General features: G+C 40.0%; 1 protein-coding gene across 22 annotated transcripts in view; it reads left to right on the plus strand.

Annotated features, from left to right (window-relative positions):
* neb (nebulin) overlaps nt 1-14,756 on the plus strand; it is a 53,980-nt gene that overhangs the window by 18,422 nt on the left and 20,802 nt on the right. For 19 of the 22 annotated variants that reach the window (XM_035677137.1, XM_035677140.1, XM_035677144.1 and 16 more), the window contains 46 exons: nt 1,181-1,492; nt 1,596-1,799; nt 1,907-2,011; nt 2,118-2,225; nt 2,325-2,636; nt 2,743-2,946; nt 3,036-3,140; nt 3,351-3,458; nt 3,586-3,897; nt 4,440-4,643; nt 4,797-4,901; nt 5,051-5,158; nt 5,240-5,551; nt 5,759-5,863; nt 6,004-6,102; nt 6,250-6,351; nt 6,497-6,604; nt 6,715-7,026; nt 7,125-7,229; nt 7,347-7,451; nt 7,541-7,645; nt 7,772-7,879; nt 7,993-8,103; nt 8,310-8,507; nt 8,911-9,015; nt 9,157-9,261; nt 9,349-9,453; nt 9,561-9,668; nt 9,786-9,899; nt 10,085-10,282; nt 10,678-10,782; nt 10,958-11,062; nt 11,166-11,273; nt 11,579-11,686; nt 11,786-11,893; nt 12,027-12,131; nt 12,243-12,347; nt 12,445-12,543; nt 12,649-12,753; nt 12,951-13,055; nt 13,156-13,260; nt 13,407-13,511; nt 13,747-13,851; nt 13,967-14,071; nt 14,198-14,302; nt 14,464-14,568. In XM_035677137.1, coding sequence (XP_035533030.1) covers nt 1,181-1,492; nt 1,596-1,799; nt 1,907-2,011; nt 2,118-2,225; nt 2,325-2,636; nt 2,743-2,946; nt 3,036-3,140; nt 3,351-3,458; nt 3,586-3,897; nt 4,440-4,643; nt 4,797-4,901; nt 5,051-5,158; nt 5,240-5,551; nt 5,759-5,863; nt 6,004-6,102; nt 6,250-6,351; nt 6,497-6,604; nt 6,715-7,026; nt 7,125-7,229; nt 7,347-7,451; nt 7,541-7,645; nt 7,772-7,879; nt 7,993-8,103; nt 8,310-8,507; nt 8,911-9,015; nt 9,157-9,261; nt 9,349-9,453; nt 9,561-9,668; nt 9,786-9,899; nt 10,085-10,282; nt 10,678-10,782; nt 10,958-11,062; nt 11,166-11,273; nt 11,579-11,686; nt 11,786-11,893; nt 12,027-12,131; nt 12,243-12,347; nt 12,445-12,543; nt 12,649-12,753; nt 12,951-13,055; nt 13,156-13,260; nt 13,407-13,511; nt 13,747-13,851; nt 13,967-14,071; nt 14,198-14,302; nt 14,464-14,568 — 6,375 coding nt within the window. The remainder of the gene's footprint in view (nt 1-1,180; nt 1,493-1,595; nt 1,800-1,906; nt 2,012-2,117; nt 2,226-2,324; nt 2,637-2,742; nt 2,947-3,035; nt 3,141-3,350; nt 3,459-3,585; nt 3,898-4,439; nt 4,644-4,796; nt 4,902-5,050; nt 5,159-5,239; nt 5,552-5,758; nt 5,864-6,003; nt 6,103-6,249; nt 6,352-6,496; nt 6,605-6,714; nt 7,027-7,124; nt 7,230-7,346; nt 7,452-7,540; nt 7,646-7,771; nt 7,880-7,992; nt 8,104-8,309; nt 8,508-8,910; nt 9,016-9,156; nt 9,262-9,348; nt 9,454-9,560; nt 9,669-9,785; nt 9,900-10,084; nt 10,283-10,677; nt 10,783-10,957; nt 11,063-11,165; nt 11,274-11,578; nt 11,687-11,785; nt 11,894-12,026; nt 12,132-12,242; nt 12,348-12,444; nt 12,544-12,648; nt 12,754-12,950; nt 13,056-13,155; nt 13,261-13,406; nt 13,512-13,746; nt 13,852-13,966; nt 14,072-14,197; nt 14,303-14,463; nt 14,569-14,756) is intronic. The other 3 variants (XM_035677156.1, XM_035677159.1, XM_035677158.1) reach the window with 3 other exon arrangements.

Below are 14,756 nucleotides of genomic sequence, written 5' to 3' on the forward strand. Positions count from 1 at the left end.
TGCATATGACCTACAGAGTGATGTGAGTATGAATCCATGAATTTATAGTTTGGAAAGTTTGTTAATTAGTTTGCCTGTCTTTTTATTTCGTGTTGTTCATGCTACCAACTGGGCCAGGAATTCAATTTTGCATTACTGTGCTTCATAGGCTGTCTACAAAGCTGACCTGAAGTGGCTCCAGGGTTTGGGCTGGGTTCCAATTGGCTCACTTGACGTGGAGAAAGCCAAGAAGGCCGCAGAAGCCTTGAGTGATATAAAGTACCGCCAGCACCCCAGCACTTTTCCCTTTACCAGCACCACAGATGCCATGAACATCGTACTGGCAAAGAATAACGCTTTGACCATGAACAAGGTAGAATTCATCTTTTTGTTTTGTGTGAAATACAAATTTATTTTTGTGTGAAAAGGCTTATAGTACATAGATGTCTCTCTAGAGATCTTTTAATTACCATTATCATTAACACTTGAATTTTTTGTGGTTTGTTCCAGCGTCTCTACGTTGAGGCATGGGAGAAAGATAAGACCCACCTGCACATTAACCCTGATACTCCTGAGATCATCCTCTCTCAGCAGAATGCTATCAACATGAGCAGGGTTAGTATAATTTTTATTGCCTATGAAAGAAGATGATATGTGATCTTGGCTATCTCTATGTGATCAAGACTGGTTGGAGGTTATGTTGAAGGTGTGAAAATCTTTTAATGTTAAGATCATTTTTGTAGAATTTGGAAACCCACCTGTTGGTGTTTGCTTATCAACCACCTTAAGCCTCATTCAGGTTACTCTCAACTAAGCAGCCGAGTGAGATTCTTACAGTGGATTTTACAAATGTGACCCCTTGAGCAAAATCCTACTTGAAACCTTACAAGCCTGAAGCTTTCCAGAATTACCTCCCATAATTTGTTAGAACAATTTACACAAGTATTCATATACAGTATGTCTTACTTTTCAGTCACTATACAGACAAGGTTTTGAGGCCACCATCAAGAAAGGCTATTTCCTCCCTGGGGATGCAATCTCTGTCAAGTCTGCTAAGGCCTCCAGGGACATCGTCAGTGATGTGAGTGACTTACAATGTACCATATGCTGTATCTGTTTATATGTTTGATGCACTGGTATTAGACATAATATGAGAGATGTTCTAGTTATAACATAAAATCTTTTTTGCCGATATCATCAGTACAAGTACAAGACAGGATACCGTAAGCAGGTCGGCCACCACATCGGTGCTCGCTGCGTCGAGGACGACCCTCTGCTCATGCTGGCTCTGAACTCAGCCAAGATTGCCAGTGATGCCCTGTACAAGAAGGACTTCAACAAGTCCAAGACCAAGTTCAATCTTCCAGTGGACATGTTGCGTCTTGAACTGGCCAAGAAGAACCAGATTCAGGTCAACCACGCCAACTACATCACCCGCCTCCACCAGTGGACTTGTCTGCCAGACTCCAATGATGTTGTCCAGGCCAGGAAAGCCTACGATCTTCAGAGTGATGTGAGCCCTTCTATGACATATTCAACATATCTCAACATATGATGCCCATGTTGACTGTGCTTATGAATTTTAATGTTACATATTTACACCTTTTTCCTAACAGGCTGTATACAAAGCTGACATGGATGAGATTGTGGGTGTGGGATGGGTCCCCATTGGTTCACTCGATGTGCTGAAGGCTAAGCATGCTTCAAACATTCTCAGCGACCGTCTCTACAAGCAGACACCAGACAAGATGAAATATAAAAGTGACATGACTTCCATGCCCATGGTCTTAGCCAAAGCAAATGCTGACATCAAAAACAGGGTAAATAATATCATATCCCTCTTTTAAAACTATGGCACATGTGTTCTCCTATCTTTTCCTGGTTATTACAATTTGTGTTTTTATTCTTTCTCTGTCTCTCACCACAGAAAAACTACATTGCTGCTTGGGAGGCTGACAAGATTAAGATTCATATAACCCCTGACCTACCTGAACTTTTGCTTTCTAAAGCAAATGCTTACAACATTAGCAGAGTATGTTTAATCTGTTCTGACTTAAACAAGTATTCTGCATTAATTTCAGTAAATATCACTGTTACAGTTTCATTTTATAATTCAACTATTTTCATTTCTTTTTCAGAAACTATACAGGGAAGGTGTTGAAGAGATGTTTAGAAAGGGCTACGACATTAAGGCTGATGCTGTCTCTATTGTCGCTGCCAAACATGGAAGAGAGATCATCAGTGATGTATGTAACATGTAAATGAGTGCTTTTCTCTCTAATATTGACGTACATTATTTATTTTACTTTTATTTTATCATCACTTCACTGTTTCTCTCTACACAGTACAAATACAAGACAGGATACCGTAAACAGGTCGGCCACCACATCGGAGCCCTCAGTGTCCACGATGACCCTCTGATCATGCTGGCTCTGAACTCAGCCAAGATTGCCAGTGATGCCCTGTACAAGAAGGACTTCAACAAGTCCAAGACCAAGTTCCACCTGCCGGTGGACATGCTCAATCTTGAACTTGCCAAGAAATGCCAGATCCAAGTTAACGATTTCAACTACAGAACTCATCTGCACAACTGGACCTGTTTACCTGACTCCAATGATGTAGTCCAGGCCAGAAAGGCTTATGACCTGCAAAGTGATGTGAGTCATGAGAGTTTCTTGTGTTTCCTGAACACTACAAGGACAGGTTATTATTCAAAAAGAAAACCCAATGTAACTCCCCTTTTCCTCCCTTTGTGACTTGCAGGCTGTGTACAAGGCTGACATGGAATGGGTCAGGGGAACAGGTTGGGTGCCAATTGGTTCAGTTGATGTGGAGAAAGCCAAGAAAGCAGCAGAGATCCTGAGCGAGAGGAAGTACCGTCAGCATCCCAGCATTTTCAAATTCACTGCCAAAACAAGTGACATGCCATATGCCCTTGCCCAGGCCAATGCCCACACCATGGACAAGGTAGAGATAGCACTTTATTTATTGATCCTTTACAATATTATTATTTTTTTTTTTTTAGGTTTTCTAAACTGTGTTTTTTCCGTTTACAGAAAGCGTATCTTTCTGCCTGGGAGAAGGATAAGACCAATCTTCACATCATGCCTGACACCCCAGAGATCGTCCTGGCCAGACAGAATAAGCTCAACACCAGTCTGGTAATGCAATGCTTCTTTATGTGGTTGTATAGTCAATTAGGACATTACAGGTTATTGTCATATCAGTAATTGTTAACTTGCTTTACTATCTTAATAAGTTGATTGTGCAAAAGTTTAAAGAATGAATGACATTATCACATAGATGTCGAATGCCATAGATAATGTATTTTTTTATTGTGTGTGGTCACAGCATCATTCTTGTTTCCCCAGAAATATTACCGTGAAGGCTTTATGGACACCATAAACAAAGGCTACTATCTTCCCAAAGATGCTATTTCTGTTTTAGCAGCCAGGGCCTCCAGAGACATCATCAGTGATGTAAGTCTGCACAACTCTTTTAAACGTTTTCATATTCCCTTCATTTTGTAATTCTGCAGCATTTCCCTTATTTTACTGTAGTTTGTATTATGAAACTAATCAAAATATTTCCATCCAAAATATTTAGTACAAATACAAGGCTGGTTTCCGCAAGCAGTGTGGCCATCACATCGGTGCCCTCAGTGTTAACGACGACCCACTGATTATGTTGGCCGCTAATGCAGCCAGGATTTCCAGTGACAACATTTATAAGAAGGACTTCAACAAGACCAAGACCAAGTTCCACCTGCCAGTGGACATGCTGACAATTGAACTTGCCAAGAAATGCCAGCAGCAAGTGAACGACTTCAACTACAGAACTCGCTTACACCAATGGACCTGTCTGCCAGACTCCACTGATGTGGTTCAGGCAAGAAAGGCCTACGACTTAAAGAGTGACGTAAGTACATGTAAAGTTTAGCAGACGTGTGTAGAGTTGATGTGGAGAGGATTGTTTGGAGTTTGTTGTAAGCTCCTATTCTACTCATTTGTCACACTGAAAAGCATCATTACTGTAATGAAAATTTCCTTAACACTACTTCCTTAATACATTGACTAGATATTCCAGTCCACTCTTATGTAAAGAATTAACTAAGTTAGACGGTTTTTTTTTTGTTTATTGTGTATAAATCTGTATAAATTGTATCTGTTCTTTTGTGTAGATAAATTCACTGTTTACATATTTATAGAACATAACATTCTGTGGGTCTAAAAAGATTAGTGAATATGATCAGAAATGCTAGCGGTGGCTGAGAACTTAAATAATAATGCAGTGAAAGTTCTTGACCATGTAAACACATTCTTCATAGATATTTAGATCACTCCATAACATTTTTAACCCAGAGCTGCATCCAACAAATTTAATGGAAATCAGTCAGACAAATTTAAAACCTACAAGAACAACGGTATTAGGTGGGGCTAAAACTGGTATTTGTTTTTCAGGCCGTATACAAAGCAGATATGGAGTGGCTGAGAGGATGCGGCTGGTCACCTCAGGATTCTGTGGACGTCATCAAAGCTAGAAATGCCCAAACTATTCTCAACGAAAGGCTCTACCGCCAACCCCCCAGCACCGTGAAGTTCACCAGTGTTGTCGACCTCCCGGCTATTGTCTTGTCCAAGCAAAATGCTGACAACATCAGTGATGTGAGTAATAGCATCTTTCTGCATCACAAATGCTTTGTGAAATTAAAATGTATGCTAAATTATTAATTAAAATAATTCTTGCAAATGTCTGTATAAAGGACGGTGCCAAAGTAAAAAAAGTTAATAATCCTTCTGTTTTTTTCTTCTTGACAGAGGAAATATAAGGAAGTCTGGGAAAAAGACAAGCTCTCCATTCACCTGCCACCTGACACCCCCACCCTTGAACTGTCCAAAGCCAATGCTGTTAACATCAGCAATGTAAGTGTGTATTAAGCAATGTTACCAATATAGCCTATGTTGAAATGCTTGGAAGTTGAAATGTATTATTCAGTCAGTAAATGATTACTGTGATTTTGATGTACTGACACCACTCGAGTCTTCTTGATCATACTTCTTGTTCTTTGCAGAAACTGTACACAAAGGCCTGGGATGACCAGAAGGCCAAAGGCTACCATATCAAGGAGGATGCGATCTCTGTGCTGAAAGCTAGAGCTTCCAGAGATATCATTAGTGACGTAAGAAATAAAAATATGGAAAAGGTTTAAATACGATAGATTTGTAAATAAGTTTTCGCTAACATTTTGTCTCTCTTTTAGTACAAGTACCATGGGGCATACCGTAAGCAGGTCGGCCACCACATCGGAGCTCGCTGCGTGCAAGATGACCCTCTGATCATGCTGGCTCTGAACTCAGCCAAGATTGCCAGTGATGCCCTGTACAAGAAGGACTTCAACAAGTCCAAGACCAAGTTCCACCTGCCGGTGGACATGCTCAATCTTGAACTTGCCAAGAAATGCCAGATCCAAGTTAACGATTTCAACTACAGAACTCATCTGCACAACTGGACCTGTTTACCTGACTCCAATGACGTAGTCCAGGCCAGAAAGGCCTATGATCTACAGAGTGATGTAGGTTTATAGTAAGGCTGTCGAATAGTATTCATTCAAATTAACTATTGTTACAATCAATCAAATATTTCTTGGATCTTTTGATGATATGTAAATATACTGTATTATGCTGTATTTTAGCCCAAGAAACACTCACATTTTGAACAGTGTCTTTATATTTAATGTCATGGAAGCACACAAACAAATCTCCCTGTTTTGTGTCCTCAGGCTGTGTACAAAGCTGATATGGAGTGGATACGTGGATGTGGATGGATACCACATGAGTCTGTGGATGTCATGAAGGTGAAGCATGCACAGAAGGTCCTGGCTGATGTAAGTTTGACGACAGTTTGACTCTAGTTATTTGTAAAATCACAGACATTTTTATTTGTAAAATATCTTTAGAGTTCATTTAAGCCATACAAAATTCATGTATATCTAAATTTGCTAAATTATTGTTCCATTTCCTACAGAGAGGCTATCGTGTCAAGTTGGATGAACAGAAATACACAGTTCCAACTGACAGAGTCGACATTGTCTGTGCCAAGAATGCTGCTGATGTCCTCAATGAGGTGAGGATGACTCTCTACTATCCCGATGCTGCTTTGATATGTTTTGAGTCCTCTTCTCAGTTAAACCAAGTGACAAGATTAGCGGCAGTTTTTTGATTTGTTCGGAATGTTTTTAATAACTGAATTTTCATTTCTCACACTACTCAGGCCAAATATCGTGAAGCCTGGCACCAGGACAAGACAAAGTACTCACTGGTGGACACTCCAAGTCTTGCCACAGCCAGAGAGGTGGCTAAGAATGTTCACCCGGTAAGATGACTCGTCATGGGAATGGAAATATGTAGCAAATTCAAGTCAAAGTCAAAAATTGTACCAATTTTATCCTGTGTTATTATCGGCATCATAGCATTACATAATCATAAACCTTTAACAACTATTTACATTTTTTGTGCAGAAACTGTACACCAAAGCTTGGGATAAGGTCAAAGCCACAGGCTACTTCATGCCCGGAGATGCTGTACCAATCAAGCAGTGCATACACACAACTAAAGTGCAGAGTCAGGTGAGTAGTGGGACAAAGTTACACCTTCCTTTCATAATAACAGCTTTCATTGAAGTTGTTCCTAATTTACAATATGGAAAGAATTATAATGATTTATGTCTGCTGTGCAGCATAAGTACCTTGAGGGATACCGTAAGCAGGTGGGCCACCACATCGGTGCTCGCTGCGTTGAGGACGACCCTCTGCTCGTGCTGGCTCTGAACTCAGCCAGGATTGCCAGTGATGCCCTGTACAAGAAGGACTTCAACAAGTCCAAGACCAAGTTCAACCTGCCGGTGGACATGCTGCAGTTTGAGCTGGCCAAGAAATGCCAGAGGCAAGTCAATGATGACAACTACAGAACCCGCCTGCACCAGTGGACTTGTCTGCCAGACCAGAGCGATGTCATCCAAGCCCGCAAAGCCTACGATCTCCAAAGCAATGTGAGTGCTTATCACACCAACCTAGGACTTATTTGTCATATTTATAAATTGACAGAATCTTCTATTTTCCTAACGTGTATCTTTGTTTCTGTCTTCAGAATGTGTATAAGGCTGATTTGGAATGGATTCGAGGCTGTGGCTGGATGGCAGCTGACTCTGTGGACCACGTCAAGGTCAAGAAGGCCCAGGAGATCCTCAACGAAGTACGTTTCATGTATTGCATTAAGACTTTTCATTTGTCTATTTTTCCTTCAGCACATTTGTCCCATTTGTGTATCAGTTCATTGTGTCTCACCTTGATGCTGTTATTTTACTTGCAGAGGCTCTACAAGAAGAATGCCAAAGAATGCTTTGGAAAATTCACCCTGATTGTCGACCGCCCCGAGATTGTCTTGGCAAAGATAAATGCTGCCAACCTTAGTGATGTATGTAAAAAATCTAACTGCAACATTTTAAAGAGGAACATTAATAAACAATAATCCAATCTAAAATCTTTTTTTTTTCCCTACTGTAGCTGAAGTACAAAGAGACATTCAATGCGGAAAAGGGTCAATACATTGGTTCAGAGGACACTCCTCAACTGGCCCACAGCAGGGAGGTGTCTAAGATCATCAGTGAGGTAATGTAAAATATTTAGCTCTTCAGCTCAAATTCATTCATTTCTTCTTTAATTTGTGATATTTTTTGACTGTATATCACATACTATGCCAGCCTAACCTTAAACGTTGTCCCTGTGCGATTTCAGAAACTCTACAAATTGGATTGGGATGAGTCTAAGGCTACAGGCTACCAGCTGGACCAGCAATACATCCCACTTCTCAGCGGCAAGAAGGGCAGGGAGATTGCTAGTGATGTGAGTGTCTTACGCTTCTTTATAGTGCTGACAAGACAAAATCACAGAATCATATTTTCTGCTTACAGTATGTAGAACTAAATTGATACTTTTATTATTCTGGATCGTACTAGGCCAAGTACAAGGATGCCCATGAGAAGGCCAAGGGTCACTACATGGCTGGTACACTGGTGGACTTCCCTGAGGTGATGCGCTGTGGACAGCAGGAGAAGAACAAGGGACAGGTGAGATATCGATGAGGAGTATGGACACAAGCTGTGTGGCTTGCAAATCTTTTTCATGTAGCATTTTTAAGCATTTTAATTTGTTTTATGACTAGAGATTCTAATTGAATTTGTTACAATCTGCATAAACTGTATTTTAGGTGAATTTGTTTTTACATTGTTAACGACAGTGCCAATAACTTTTAATGGGGTGCATGTCTTCACAGAGGCTCTACCAGAAGGACTACCATCAGACCAAGACCAAAACCCACCTCCCACCCGACATCATCGCTAACAAGGTAGCCAAGCGCTGCCAGGACATGCTGAGCGATGTCCTCTACCGTACATACCTGCACCAGTGGACTTGCCATCCTGACCAGGAGGACGCCATTCGTGCCCGCAAGACCAACGAGATTCTCAGCGATGTAGGTCCTTCTTCTTCTTCAGTGCACATCTGCTGCATGTGCTTGATTATTGTGCAGGCGATTGGATAAAAAAACTTTGAACTGTTTTAAAATTTTATGTTAAAAATCCAAAGAGTCTATACAATAACAACATAACCGTCTATATGTATATATTTATTTGATAAACCACATTCATATTTAAGGTCTTTAAAAATTGAGAGCTATTGTAGGAGCAGTTACAACCACAATTTTTTTGATAAGCAACTTTATCCCAAGATAAATGTTTATTGCACAACATTAGATGTCAACTTGGTATACAGTATATACTATAAAAGATGTATCTGTTTACAAGCAAGACATTGCACAAAAATCCAGATGTTCTCCATTATTGAACATGTGCTTTCTGTTTTCTGTCATTTAATAGGTGTTCTACAAGGATGACCTGAACTGGATGAAGGGTATTGGTTGCTATGTCTGGGACACACCAGAAATCATTCGTGCCAAGAAGTCCTATGAGCTGCAGAGCGAAGTGAGTAACAACACAGAAGATTACAATTATTATGTGGTTTATTGATAATGTTATTTTGAGAACCATTCGGGTATTTAGAAAATAATTAAATTTTTCAATTTGTGGAACTGTGATTTACCCATGCAATATCTGCCCTTACAGCTTAAATACAGAGATGAAGCCAAGAAAGAATTCAACAATTACTCCATTGTGACAGACACCCCAGTTTATGTGACTGCCGTCCTGGGTCACACTTGGGCCAGTGATGTGAGTAAGCTGGACTTTTAAAAACATATAGTGTTTGAGTTCAAGATGCCTAATTGAGTGCATTAATGAAACAATTGTCATTGTTAGCTCAACTACAGGGAGGCCTATCATAAGGAGAAGCACCTGTATACTACCGTTCTGGATACCTACGACTATGCCAGATGCCACAACTTCAAACACTTCTTCAGCAACGTAAGTGAAGATAAACATTTCTCTCTTTCACTCAGTAACAAAATTTAATATATCAGCGTTTCATATGTAACAACGTCTTGATAATGTTCTGGCTTTTCTTTCAACAGAAAAACTACACTGATGCCTGGGACAAAGTCAAGGCCAAGAGCTACCAGATTCCACATGACTCACACGCCCTGCAACATGCCAAAATCCAGAAAGTCATCCTCAGCGGCGTGAGTTCAATTCAAGTCAATTTTAAGTTCTGTTCATTTCCTTCAGTGTTATTAATATGCTGGTATTTTCTTCACATTGGCCTTTAAGACACTATATGAATCCTCTTGCCCCTTTAGGTGAAGTACAAGGAGGATTATGAGAAGTTCAAATCCCTCTACAGTCTGCCTAAGTCTCTTGAGGACGACCCTGCCACTGCTCGCTGCGTCAAAGCTGGGAAGCTTGTCCTGGATGTAAGTAGATTAGTCATCTCCCATTTCTGTATTTTTCTTTTAATGTGGAATATAGGAAGTGCACTGATTAGCTCAGTTTTAACAAACAAGCAGCTAAAATGGATCAGACTCTGTAGCTTTTTGTGGACCCATAATGCCACAACTGAAAGCCAAATGTAAAGAAAATTTGTTGTCCATCTTTATAGCGTCTGTACAAGGAGAACTATGAGAAGACCAAGGCCAAGAACCATATCCCACCAGACATGCTGGAGATCCTGTCTGCCCGCAACACCCAGAAAACTGTCAGTGGCATCCACTACCGCAAGTATCTGCATCAGTGGATATGCCTCCCAGACATGCAGGTGTACGTCCAAGCCCGCAAAGTCAACGAGCAGCTCAGTGATGTGAGTAACTGCCCTCAGCTTGATATTCTGTACTTTTTGCAGCGTGGCCTCAGTAATTACAGAGGTACAACCACAGCCTTGCCTATATTTTGTCGGTTATATTATTATGATACTATGTCTTCTTATATAACATTATTTTTTATAAGATCTAAATATAGTAAATGGAAAAAATTATAGTATTAGACTTTAATTGAATAGAATCCAAAGATAAGTCAATTTTGGAGCCTTGATAGATATGGTGGGGTTTTTTTCTTGTTTTTCTTTTGCGTATAAAGTGTGTATACTTTTTGAATCCATATAGCATATGAAAAAGGCTCAGATTGTTGATGAATTGCAATACCAACACGTCTGCCAACATCACTTAACTTGTATATTTTGTTGTGTGCTCTACCCAGATCTTCTACAAGGATGACCTGAACTGGCTGAAGGGTATTGGCTGCTATGCCTGGGACACACCAGAGATCCTCCGTGTCAAGCACGCTGACAACCTTCAGAGTGAGGTTAGTCTAGCCAATATATTTATTCTAATATATTTATCCATTCTTCATTCTCATCAGTTATTTGGTTTACAACGGTCTACTGTCAACTGTCTTGCCACTGTTTTTTTAATTTCTTCTTCTCTTTGGCACTCAAACAAGTGACGCTGATGGTCCTGTTCTTGTGTTTTTATTCCAGAACAAGTACAGAGCCAAAGGTATCGAGGCTTTCAAGGAGTATTCAGTGGTGACAGACACTCCAGTGTACGAGACAGCCAAGCAGAATGCTCAGAACCTGAGCGATGTAAGTGACTGTTCTAAACAATGTTGGCTCATGGCTATATTTCATTTACAAAAAATCTAAAAAGGACTAAAATCTGATATTTTTTTCTTCTCTTCTTTTCCAGCTGCACTACCGCTATGATTACAATGCCAGCATCAAGGGAACCAACACTTCTCCTGCTGTTACCATCGACACAGAAAGGGCACGCCTGGCTAACTACATCCAGAGTGATGTAAGATAATATTCATGAATATTCATTGTACTTGTTTAGAAATTTTCATCACGTATGTACAGTGTGTATACTGTATAGAATTTTCTTTTTTAATCTGGATAGAAGAAGGACCATGTAGAATAAACTATTGTTCTCTGCTCTATTGTTTATGCCATAGTGAGCAGTAATTTCAGATTTCAGACACATGATCTGTTTCCTTCAGAGAGTTTACAGTACATTCAGTGCTTTCTCACCTAATTTTGTTCAGTTGGTATGTTCAATCTGAAATGCATTTCGTCTCACCATGTTGTCTTGGCCTCTCTCAGAACTGGTACAAGGAGGCCAACAAGAGCTTCATGCCCACTGGTTACTCCCTGCCTCATGACACCCCGCTCATCAAGCAGGCTAAGATGAACAGCGTTGTCACCAGCAACGTAAGTACTGTCACAGCCTTGAATTATCCCATTCTGTTGACAGCGATTTTACCTTTTTGCTAATGTTTTTTGGATGTCACTTTACTACTTTTCGGGCAGGTGAAGTACAAGGAGGCCTATGAGATGACGAAGGCCAGGGCCTACACCCTTCATCCAGAGGGTGTCAATTTCGTCAACACGAGGAAGGCTAACAAAATCTCCAACGATGTAAGATAACACACTGCTGCTGCTATTGATGACATCAGAAACATTATTGTTAATGGAGATTTACATGACTACCGTGTTACACTTTTACTGGATTAAAAAAAATCTCATATATTGACACCTTTCTTTTCCACAGCGTCTGTATCGGCAAGACTACCACAAGCAGAAGGACAAGATCCACACAACCTACGACACCCCTGATATCAAACAAGTCAAAATGAACCAGGAACACCTCAGTGACGTACGGAGCCATTTTCACACACTTTATATCATCCATGTTCCCATTTTTATTCATGGAGTTCTATATAGTATGTTCTATTCATACCACCTTTTTGTTCTCCTCTCATTCTAGTTGTGCTACAGAGAGAAATACTACAACAGCAGAGGCCAGCTGATCTCTATGCCCATTACGCCCCAGCTTATGCACTGCTACCACGTCAATGAGATCACCAGCGAGGTGTGGTGACAAAGACATACGTTTGATACAGATTTTCACAAAATTCACTTTAAAAGTTTTGTTAAAATGTTTGCTGAAACCATTTTGTGTTTTTTAGCTGAAATACAAAGAGGATCTGATGTGGCTAAGAGGCATGGGCTGCTTCTTGTACGACACCCCAGAGATGGTCCATGTCCGCAATATCACCAAACAGAGGGTAGGTGTTTTCATTTGCATGGAACATCCCTTTATATCAGTATCATAATAAACTTTCTGTAGTGGCATGAGGATCATTTGTGTGGCCTGTTTTTCACTTTTACAGGTGACCTATCCAGTGGAGGCTAAGAAGAACCTTGCCAACTTCTCTGTGGTTCTGGACACGCCAGAGTATAAGCGTGTGACTGAGCTTAAGACCCACATGAGCAACGTGAGTGGTTTTCCCAAACACACTTTGTCACATTATATAAACAATTTCATATTGTCAAGTAGCTAGTACTTAGTAGTTAAGGAGAAATGCAATAGCTTGCACTGTCTCAGAAATTTGTTTGTATTCAGTCAGAAATAAATATTGCCAGAGCTTTGATTGAGCTTCTGACTTGACTTTTTCTGCTCCTCTATTTTCAGCTCATCTACAAAGCCCAGGGCAAGGAGGAAATGGCAAAGGTCACTACCACTCTGGACGCTGTGGACATCCAGAGAGCCAAATGGGCCCAGCTGCTGACTAACAAAGCAAGTTCAGATATGCAATTGCTCATTGAATTTATTGTTTTATACACATACGTTTTCTTTTCCTGATAATCTAATCATTATTTTGTCTGTTTTTCTACAGTACAAGTACACCGATTTGGCTTCTAGGGAGAGAGCTCATTTCACTCCAGATCCTGAAACTCCAAACATGGAACATGCCAGAAAAATGAAAGTAGTCTACAGTGAAGTAAGTCTTTCCCCTTATGCATTTCTTGTTTTAGCATATGTTTTCTTGCTGTTTATCAGTGGGCTATCACACACTCATGATAATAGTGTTTGTATTTATATTCAATGATATTTTATGTTCCTGATGAAGATTATTTCTTCCCTTAGAACAAATACAAAGAACAGTATGAGAAGATGAAGCACAGATACACAGCCATTGCTGATACACCTCTCCTGATCCGTGCCAAGAAATCCTACCTCCAATCCAGCGATGTGAGTATGCTCATTGGCTTACATTCATAACAAACAGTAATATATCAGCGCCATAAGCAGGGAAGAGCATTTCTTTTTCATTTTTAATCATTTGTAGTTTTCCCTGTAGTTCTTCTGCTCAACCAGTGTTTGAATTTGGAGAAATATAATGCCATAATAGGATGAAAATACTACGTACGCTAGGAGAATTTGTGTTTGGGGAACATCTGACACATACTGTTCTTCATGTTTTCAGCTGCGTTACAAAGAGACCTTTGAGCTCTCCAAGGGCCACTACCACACAGTCAAGGATGCTCTGGACATCACCTACCACCGCAGAGTCACTGATGACATCAGTGAGGTCAGCAACTAAAATAAGCTGTTTGATTATTTATAAACATATATTTTTTGTAAGATCATTGTGATTTTAACTCTTCCATCTCTCTTGCTGTTTTTCCTCCATCTCTCTACCACAGGTCAAATACAGGGAGAAGTACATTAACTCTCTGGGTACATGGAAGTCAATCCCCGACCGTCCTGAGTTCTTCTTCAGCAGAATTGTTAATGATAACGTCAGCAGCGTAAGTACTGTTGACTTGTATTTATAAATGATGCACTCTGTGTTAAAATATTTACCCACAGTAGGTTGAAGGCCATGTTGTATCACTGACATGTAATATTTGAATCAAATGTATGTCCCTCTTCAGGTCAAGTACAAGGAGGACCTGGATTGGCTGAAGGGCATTGGCTGCTATGTGTGGGACACACCTGAGCTGGTGCAGGCTGAGAGGAACAAGAAGCTGTACAGTGAGGTGAGGATCTATTTTGTTCATACAGTTAATTTGTAATGTCAATAATTTGATAGAATATTGCAAAATCATATATGAAAAGTATGCTTTTTATTGTTAATATCTTTAATGGAGTGTTATATTTTCTGCATGTTTATAATAACAGTTTCATTTCTTGGTAACAGAGACTGTACAAAGCCTCCTTTGAGAAGAACAGAGGAAACTTCAAGTATTCCTCAGACACTCCATTCTTCCAGGCCGCCAAGAACGCGTCCGTTCTCATCAACGATGTGAGTCCTTTCATTCTTTAACCCAATACAGTTATTACATTTGTTTTTGTGTATCAAAAACTCTTATTATTATTATTATTATTATTATTATTATTAGTTTGTTGAAACCATTTGTTATATAGACATTTTAATCATCAATGGCATTTCTCTGTCTCTGTGCATCTCTATGGGACTCTCAGTTTGGAGGT

The sequence above is a fragment of the Morone saxatilis genome, unplaced genomic scaffold, assembly GCF_004916995.1.
Source record: "Morone saxatilis isolate NCDOM2014 unplaced genomic scaffold, NCSU_SB_2.0 Contig5, whole genome shotgun sequence".
Classification (NCBI taxonomy): Eukaryota; Metazoa; Chordata; class Actinopteri; family Moronidae; genus Morone; species Morone saxatilis.